The 9,229-nt window shown below is 66.3% G+C and overlaps 1 protein-coding gene across 3 annotated transcripts; it reads right to left on the bottom strand.

The window, feature by feature from the left end:
• Positions 1–1,414: 1,414 nt before the first annotated feature.
• On the bottom strand, positions 1,415–8,760 carry KLF8 (KLF transcription factor 8). 3 transcript variants are annotated; one of them, XM_071569610.1, is made up of 5 exons: positions 8,682–8,760; positions 4,600–5,140; positions 3,893–4,019; positions 3,662–3,813; positions 1,415–2,377 (listed from the first exon to the last, which is right to left on the bottom strand). In XM_071569610.1, the coding sequence occupies exons 1-5, from the start codon at positions 8,706–8,708 to the stop codon at positions 2,196–2,198; spliced, it is 1,029 nt and encodes a 342-aa protein (XP_071425711.1). In that variant the 5' UTR covers positions 8,709–8,760; the 3' UTR covers positions 1,415–2,195. The 3 variants fall into 3 exon arrangements, with proteins under 3 accessions (XP_071425711.1, XP_071425712.1, XP_071425713.1); XM_071569611.1 differs by having other exon boundaries at positions 3,662–3,795; XM_071569612.1 differs by lacking the exon at positions 8,682–8,760 and adding an exon at positions 5,916–5,944.
• Between the last annotated feature and the right edge of the window lie 469 nt (positions 8,761–9,229).

Here is a 9,229-nt window from a genome sequence, read left to right as displayed (position 1 = left end):
TCATCACAGTTACTCAGTATCCTTCCAGTTCTGCGGTCAGGTCAGGTCGGATTAATGATGATGTGGAAGAGAACTGGGCTGAGGATGGAGCCCTGTGGAACCTCACTAGTGACCAGTGCCAGTCTGATGTCACCCCACTCACTGTCACCCTGAGTGCCCAACCCATGAGCCACCCACCCTGTAACATGGTTATCCAGCTGTGGGCTGGACACTTTGTCCAACAGGATCCTTGCAGAGACAGTGTCAAAAGCTTTGCTGAAGTCCCAAAAGATTCCATCTCCTGGCTTTCCTAAATCAGCCAAGTTACCCAGTCATAGAAGGAAATCAGGTTTGACAAGCAGGTCTTTCCCTCCTGAAGCCATGCTGGCTGTGACCAATGACTGCACTGTCCTCCAGGTGTTTTCAATACTTTCCAGAATAATCTTTTCCATGATTACACCAGGCACTGACGTGAGACTGACAGGCCTGGACTTCCCAGGGTCCTCCTTCTTGCCCTTCTTAAAAACAGAGAGTGTGTTCACCAGTTTACACTCAGATGGGACCTCTCTGGACTTCCAAGCCCCATCAAAAATCATTGCAAGAGCTTTCGTGATGCCATCAGGAGCTCTGTGAGAATTCTGGGATGAATCCCATCAGGCTCCATAGGATTGTAGGGAGCAACAGATCCCACACAAGTTCAGGGTTGACTCAGGGCTGATCATTCTTGCAGTCATGGTCCTGCAGCTCAGGGCACTGAGATCCCCTTGGTCCATCATCCATGTTGAAGACTGAGGCAAAGAAAGTATTAAACACCTCTGACCTGTCCATGTCCCTGTTTGGGAGGTGACCATCCCCATCCTGGCACAGGTAGGATTTCTACACTGCCTTTTGCCATTAATATACTTGAAACATTCTTTCCCACCTGGCAGCTTCCCAGCCCCTCTGCTCCAGTCCTGCAGCCCCACGTGCAGGACCCAGCACTCCACTTGCCTGAATCCTCTACGGCCAACCAGACTGGCCCTCTGGCCATGCCCGGCCCCAGAGGGGTCAGGGGCTACCTTGGGGGTGGGGACAGCTGTGCCCATGAACACCCTGGGGGGTACCTGGGGAGAGGAGAAGCAGTTTTCCCAGCTGCCATCAGTTGTTTTCAGGGGACACAGGTCTCTGAACAGCCCCCCAGACCCTCCCCACACCAGCTGCCCCCTCCCCAAGCAGCCAAAGCAAAGGCAGCAGCTCCAAGAAACGTTTCATGAAGCTCTTCCCTCAAACCAGCCCCTGCAGGGATGGCCTGAGGGGCAGGGGGCTGTCATAGCCCCCCGTCACCCTTCCCACCACCCAACAGCTCAGAGGCTTCAACCCCAAATCCTGCAACCCCCCAGCAACTGGAGCGAGGTTGGCTGGGAGGGGAGAAGAAACACTCCACAAAAACAGTAACTAAAAAGCAAAGTGTGTGGCCACAGCCGCCGGTTTAACTTAGAAATGCTTCAAGTCACCCAGAGGCTTCCAAAAAACCCAAGAGCTGGTGGCCCTCATCCCCCCACCCTGTCCCACCCCCCCTTAAAATTCCATAAAATCAGAGTTTCATGTTCTGCCAAGTTTCCCTTTTTGTGGTGGTGGTGGTGGCCTTGTTAGTGGGTCACTGTCTGGTTGTGTTTCCCCCCATTGGTTCCTCTTTTCTTCCTGGCCCTCGACGTGACCCTGGCACTTCCCACAAAGCCCAGCACACACCAAGGGACACAGAGAGGTGACATGCCAGGGTCTCTTCTCCCGCTGGGATAGCGTCTGGGGGTGGAGAGGGAAGAGGCCGACAGCTCCTGCACAGGGGGCCCATTGCCCCCCGTCCCTGTCTTTGCCACGGCTCCCAGATCTTGCCCATGGGCACTGGGAGGGGGCAGCGGCCAGCGAGCACACTGGAAGGGGCAGGAGGTTGAAGAGACCAAGATGCAGGTCAGGAGGCAGCTTCTGGGTGAATCCCGGCTGAGGAGTCAAGGAGGAGCCTCCAGGCGTGCCGAGTGGGGAGAAGCCCAGGAAACAGAAGAGATGGGAACAAGAGAGAAGGAGGAGCAGTCCAGAATCCACAGTTTCCGGCCCTGTGCTGGCAGGGCTCCTGCAGCGGGCACAGTCTGCTCAGGCTGGGCACAGCTCGGCCTCTCCGCTCCCACAGTCCTGCACTGCACACGGGGGGGGCACGAGGGGCTGTGCCCCCCTGGCCCCGCTCACATCATGACGTGCCGCCGGCGGTGCAGGGCCAGGTGGTCGGAGCGGGAGAAGCTGCGGTCGCAGTCCGAGCAGCGGAAGGGCTTGATGCCCGTGTGCTTGCGGAAGTGCCGCGTCAGCTCGTCGGAGCGCGCGAACTTCCAGGTGCAGCCTTCCCACGTGCACTTGTAGGGCTTCTCTCCTGCACAGGGGGGCACGGAGGGGTCAGCGCTGCCACCGTGACGCCCACACGCCCCCGGCAATTCCCAGGGAAGGGCAATCCCTCAGCACCTCTGCCCGGCAATTCCCAGGGAAGGGCAATGCCTCGGCACCTCCACCTGGCAATTCCCAGGGAAGGGCAATCCCTTGGCCCCTCTGCCTGGCAATTCCCAGGGAAGGGCAATCCCTCAGCCCCTCCACCTGGCAATTCCCAGGGAAGGGCAATCCCTTGGCCCCTCTGCCTGGCAATTCCCAGGGAAGGGCAATCCCTCAGCACCCTCCACCTGGCAATTCCCAGGGAAGGGCAATCCCTCGGCACCTCTGCCCGGCAATTCCCAGGGAAGGGCAATCCCTCAGCCCCTCTGCCTGGCAATTCCCAGGGAAGGGCAATCCCTCAGCCCCTCTGCCTGGCAATTCCCAGGGAAGGGCAATCCCTCAGCCCCTCTGCCCGGCAATTCCCAGGGAAGGGCAATCCCTCATCACCCTCCACCTGGCAATTCCCAGGGAAGGGCAATCCCTCGGCCCCTCTGCCCGGCAATTCCCAGGGAAGGGCAATCCCTCAGCACCCTCCACCTGGCAATTCCCAGGGAAGGGCAATGCCTCGGCACCTCTGCCCAGCACCCCCAGAGAGCCACCCTGAAGCCCAGGGACAGACCAGCACGGCATTGGATACCCCCACCCCCAAAAGGGCCAGTACAGACCCAAAGTGCCCCCAGGTACCTAAGGGGCCACCCTGAACCTTGACAGAAGGTGACAGCACCCCTGCAGAGCATCCTGTGCCCCCAAATGACACCTCCCAATAGCTCCCATGGCCCCAGATGACACATCCCAAGAGCACCCCACGGCCCCAAAGGGCACCTCCCAAAGCCCCCCATGGCCCCAAAGGGCACCTCCCAAAGTCCCCCATGACCCCAAAGGGCACCTCCAAAGAGCCCCTCATGTCCCCAGAGGAAAACCCACAGCACTGGTACAGGATGCCTAGAACACTGAGTCCCCAAAAGGGACTTCCCAGTCTCTGGCAAAGGGTGCCAGCACCCCCAAAGACACCCCTGGGCCCATGAAGAACCCTTCTCTTTCTTTTTTTCCACAAGGCACCCCCAAAAAGCCTTCCCCCAAACCCCAAGAGTGTCTCCTAGTCCCGGAACAGGGTGCCAGCACCACTAAAGTGTCACCCCTGAGCCCAGGAATGACCCATGACTGCTCCCCCAGCCCATCCCGAGGTGCCCCCAGCCCATGGGGACACAAAGGGCACTGATCCTGCCCTCACCTGTGTGTATCCTCCGGTGGGCTTTGAGGTGGGAGCTCTTGGTGTAGACCTTGTTGCAGCCCTCGAAGTCGCACTGGTGGATGCGCCGCTTCTTCAGGTCGGGGGAGTCGGCTCTGGGCCCCCGTGTCACCGGCCTGGGGGAGGAGAGAGGGCTGGAGCCACAGCCTTGGCACCCCTGGGCTCCACAGGGGCACAGACAGGGAGGGCAGGCACGGACAGGAGGAGACTCACTCTCTTGGGAGGTCCTGGAAAGGGGCTGGGCCGCTCTCCGAGGCGCTGTCCTCGCTGTCGCTGTTCATGTCCATGGGGAACACGGAGCCCGGGTCCATTTTCACAGGTGGGGTCCGGGAAAGGAAAGCTGTTGGGACACAAAGAGGGAAGGGTTGAGGTTGGCGAGTTCAGAAAAGTGACACTCGTAAAAGCATCCACCTCCACAACACCAAAAGCACCATCTCCCTGCTCCCACAGGGCTCCAAACACTCCGTTCCCCCAAGAACCAAATTGAACTGGGCAGATGGAGAAGCCCCCAAGGGGGGCACAAGCCCTTCTGGCTGCCAGAGGAGGGCACATCCAGAGCCTCCACCCCAGATGAGGTGGGAAGCTGGGAAAGGGGATTGGAGGGGGCACAGGGAGCAGGTGAGCTGAAACCAGAGCTGCTGGCAGCAAGCAGGCAGTGGGAAGGGCAGGCAGGCTGCCAGCAGCAGCAAGGGTGGAGGACAGGCAGTGCCATGTCCTGTGTCTCCGCCCTCCTCATGTCCCCTGAGGGGCACAGGCTGGGGCCTGAGTGCCCTGTGGGGCTGTGGGTAAAGGTGGCACAGGGGATGAGGGGGAATACCCCACAGCAGAAAAACCTGATGCCCTTCACGGGTGCTGTTGCACAAGGTGGGACAGCCAACCCTCCCACCCCCAGTTTCAGGGTTCCCCCCACGTGTCCTTACCAGAGCCAGCGTTCTTGCCGTCGCCCCCGATGAGGGGCACGGTGATGGCGGTGACGCCGTCGGTGGGCACCGTGGTGTAGACGACGGGCAGCGACTGCACCACCACAGGGATGGTCTGCAGGTTGCCCATCTTGCTGGGCAGGTTGACGGAGGGGATGGTGTGGATGACGTGCAGGATCTGCTGCCCGCCGCTGCCCTGCGTGGAGGCCAGGATGGAGCCGGGCGACAGCACGGCCGGGATGGCCGAGGTGGAGCTGAGGCCGGAGGGCGGGATGGACACGGTGGCGGGCGCGGGCAGCGGCGGGGCCACCAGCATGGGGGACGACTGCGCCGAGGCCGCGGGCGGCGGCGCCGAGGCCGGAGCCGCCTTGGACTTGTTGAGGGAGAGATCGACGGGCTCTGCCTGGGGCTGGCTGCAGTCGCTGGCCAGCAGCTCCTCGGGGGGCTCCGTCTTGATGTCGGACAGCAGCACGGGCGGGTCGAGCGGGCCCTCGGCCAGCAGCGCCGACGAGCTCATGGCGGGCGTCGCCTTGCCCTGGCCCTGCGGGGAGAGCCGTGCGGGCCGTGAGCACGCGGGGCCGGCGCGGCGGGGCCGGGGCGGGGCGGAGCGGGGCGGGGGCGGTTCCTTTCCCACCCGCCCATGGGGGTGGGCCCGCGGGGGTCGCGGGGCGGGGGCGACGGTGGGGCCGGGCCCGCCCGTCCCTCACGGCCCCGCCCGTCCCTCACGGCCCCGCCCGGCGCGCGCCCAGGGCGGGAAGGGCCGGCCCCGCCCCCGCCCGCGCGCGCCTTTGTGCCGGGCGGGGGCGTGTCCCGCGCGCGGGGCTGGGCAGCCCCGCCCCGCCCGCCTTAAAGGGGCCGCGCCCCTCCCCGCACCCCCAATCTCCCCCTGGGGGTCACTCGTTCCCTGACCCGCGGGGGTCCCACGCGTGGCCGCGGCGCTCAGCGCACCCCCCCGACCCCGAGCAGCCCGCAGCGCCATCCCCCGCGCCGCGCCGGGCGAGGTGCGAAGGGCCCCGCGGCTCCACCCGGGCTCGGCCGCGGGTGGAGCTTCTTAAAGGGCCCGTCCCGGTCCCCGCGGGGCGCACCGGGCGCGCTGTCCCGCCGGGGGCACCCCCCGCGCCGCGCACACGCGGGGACAGCCGCGGCACAGCGACCAGCAGCGCCGCGCACCCCCAAACCCGCCGCGACCCCCCGCGGGCACGCGTGGGGCTGCCGGGCACGCGGGGGGCACGCGGGACGCCCCCTCCCCCGAGGCTGCGCCCCGGTACCCACCCCCGGCACCCCCCCCGGTCCCCCCGTGCCGCCCCAGCTCGTACCTGCCCACGCAGCCCCCACGCACCGGCCCCGCGCGGCGGCCCCGCCCCGCCACACCCGCGCCGCGCCCCGCGCACACGGCCCGGCCCCGCGCGGGGAGGGACGGACCGACCGCACACACCCCGCACGGCCAGGACCCCCGCACGGGGCACCCCCGCACCGGGACCCCCGCACCGGGACACCGCGGGGAGGGACGGACCGACCGCACACACCCCGCACCGCCGGGACCCCCGCACGGGGCACCCCCGCACCGGGACACCGCGGGGAGGGACGGACCGACCGCACACACCCCGCACGGCCAGGACCCCTGCACGGGGCACCCCCGCACCGGGACCCCCGCACCGGGACACCGCGGGGAGGGAGGGACCGACCGCACACACCCCGCACCGCCGGGACCCCCGCACGGGGCACCCCCGCACCGGGACCCCCGCACGGGGCACCCCCGCACCGGGACACCGCGGGGAGGGAGGGACCGACCGCACACACCCCGCACCGCCGGGACCCCCGCACGGGGGGACACCGAGGGGACACCGCGCACCACCAGGGACACCCCCCACGGGGAGCAAGTGATGCCCACGGAGTCACCCGGGAACCCCAAACCGACAGGGACACCTCCAAATACAGCCAGGGACCCCCCCGGTGCCCATATATTCACCTGGGGACCCCCAAACCACCAGGGACCCCCCACCAGTATCCACATATTCACCTGGGGACCCCCAAACCAACAGGGACACCCCCAAACAGAGCCAGACACACCTCTGGTACCCCCATATTCACCTCGGGACCCCCAAACAGACAGAGACACCCCCAAACAGAGCCAGACACACCCCTGGTACCCCCATATTCACCTCGGGACCCCCAAACAGACAGAGACACCCCCAGTACCCACATATTCACCTGGAGACCCCCAAACCAACAGGGACACCCCCAGACAGAGCCAGACACACCTCTGGTACCCCCATATTCACCTCGGGACCCCCAAACAGACAGAGACACCCCCAAACAGAGCCAGACACACCCCTGGTACCCCCATATTCACCTCGGGACCCCCAACCAGAAAGGGACACCCCCAAACAGAGCCAGAGACACCCCTGGTACCCCCATATTCACCTCGGGACCCCCAAACAGAAAGGGACACCCCCAAACAGAGCCAGAGACACCCCTGGTACCCCCATATTCACCTCGGGACCCCCAAACAGAAAGGGACACCCCCAAACAGAGCCAGAGACACCCCTGGTACCCCCATATTCACCTGGGCACCCCTCACCACACTCAGACAGGGACCCCCCCACAAAGACCCCCACACAGACCCAGGGACACCCCCAAACACCCTCACAAAGCCACGGACCCCCCAAAACACCCACACACACACACTCACAAACTACCAGGACCCCCAAAACACCCCCACTCTCAGCCAGGGAGCCCCAAAACACTCCCCCCCCCCCAAGCCAGGGACCCCCAAAACAACCACCTGTAAAACCACAGCTCACCAGGACCCCCAAACCCCTACAAAGAGACCCCCCAAAACCCCCGGACTCACAGCCAGTGCTCCCCCCGAGCTTGGCCAGGGACCCCCCAACACACCCACGCCCCCAAAACACACACCCCCCTCCCCACCAGCAAGACTCCCCCCAAAATCCCACCCAGGGGACACCCCCACACAGACACACACCTGCCCCCCCTTCCCTACACCTGGGGACCCCCCCAGGACCCCCAAACCGACCCCACAAACACGTTCAGCTGGGGGGGGGGGCACAAAGGGGCGCCCCTTTCTCCCCAAGGAGACCCTCCCCAACTCCATTTTAGGGGGTCCCCTTGCACCCCAAAGCCCACTCGGGGTTGGGGGGGCCTGAGATGGGACAGCGGGTGGGGGTGGGGGGGCTCGTTGCCCCCCAAATTCCAGCTTTGCTTCCCCCCCACCATCAGTGCCCTGAATTCCTCCGTTCTCAGCTCGGGCGCACCCCAAACACACCCGGGCGTGGGGAGGGTGGGCAGGGGGAGCCCCCAAAACACCCCACACATATCGGGGTGCTGTTCACCCCTCCTAACCCACATCGGGGTGTTATTCACACACCCCCCCCGCAATAATTAGTGCCCCCTCCCCCCTTCTGCCCTAAACAGCTTAAAGAGGGATTTGGGGTGACCTTGGGGGGGGAGGGGGGCACCGTGGGAAAAACCTTTCCTCCCCCTCCCCCGCTTTGTCCCCTGCGTGTCCCCACCCACCCCCACCCCCACCCCCCGGGGTCCTCCACCCGTGGGCGTGGGGGGGTCACACCCCGCCAGCCGCCGCCACACCCCCCCGTGGAATTTCCTCCGCGCTCCACCCTCCGCCAGCGCCGCCTGGAACACGGCGCGGGGTGGGGGGGGACAGAGCAGGGAACCCAGAGGGGGAGATCCCCCGTGGGGTGGGCTGCGGTGGGGCGGGGGGAGGTCGAGCCGAAAAAGGGGGGTCTGTCCCTTTAAGAGCAAAGGGCGTGGGAGGGGGAGGGAAGGGCGGGGCCGCCCGCGGTGACCTCCCGGCCGCGGGGGGGCGCCCTCCCCGGAAGCGCGCGCGGCCCGGGGGGGGTGGGGGGGGCACCCCAGGGGCGACCCCCGGGGTGGGAGTGGGGGGGGGGACACAAGAGGGCACACAAGGCGGGCGGGACCCGCCCCCACCGCCCCCTCCCCTCCCGCCATCCCCTCCCGAGGGTCCCGCTCACACCCCACACCCCCCCCACCCCACGGCACACCCCCCACGCCCTCCCCCGCGCCCCCCGGTGCCCCCTCACCGTGCCCGCCGCCTCCTCGGAGCGCATCCCCGGCCGCGCCGCCGCCGCTGCCCCCGGGGCGGTGCCGGGTGGGGCGGGGTGGGGCCCCCACGGGCGGGGAGGGGCCGCGTGGGGCGGAGCTCCCCTCCCCCACCCTCTTTTTTTTGGGGTGGGGGGGCCCCGCCCTGGCGGTGACATCATCGGCAGCCAATGGGCGGCTCCCCGCGCATCCGGCGTTGCCATGGGAACGGACGGGGGGCTGGCGGAGGGGGGGAACCCCAATTTGCACCCACCCCCACCCCCCCATGGAGGGCACCCCCAGAATCGAGTGCTGCTGGAGGGGCTGAGACGGGGGGAACTCGTGCCAGTGATGGGGGGGAGCAGAGACCCCCCTTGTGGGGGTCATGAGTGCCCCCCAGCCATGACTGATGGGGGAGCACCCCGTATCCCAGAGGGGGCGCTGAGCACCCCCAAATACTGGAGCTGAGCACCCCTGGGTGCCCCGGGGGGACAGGGCAGGATGTGGCCCTTCCCAAAGTGGGAGTTGGGGGATCCTGCCTGCACCCCTC

This window comes from Pithys albifrons, chromosome 14 (genome assembly GCF_047495875.1).
Source record: "Pithys albifrons albifrons isolate INPA30051 chromosome 14, PitAlb_v1, whole genome shotgun sequence".
In the NCBI taxonomy this organism is placed as follows: domain Eukaryota; kingdom Metazoa; phylum Chordata; class Aves; order Passeriformes; family Thamnophilidae; genus Pithys; species Pithys albifrons.
The sequence above is the reverse complement of the archived record's forward strand: the minus strand, read 5'-3'. Positions and strand labels throughout refer to the sequence as shown.

Coding starts and splice junctions, on each gene's coding strand:
- KLF8 (XM_071569610.1), bottom strand. CDS start 8,708: ATGCGCTCCGAGGAGGCGGCGGGCACG. Junction 3,814..3,892: donor TTCCAGGACCTCCCAAGAGA/GTGAGTCTCCTC, acceptor CTGTGGCTCCAG/CCCTCTCTCCTCCCCCAGGC. Junction 2,378..3,661: donor CCACCGGAGGATACACACAG/GTGAGGGCAGGA, acceptor CCCCCTGTGCAG/GAGAGAAGCCCTACAAGTGC.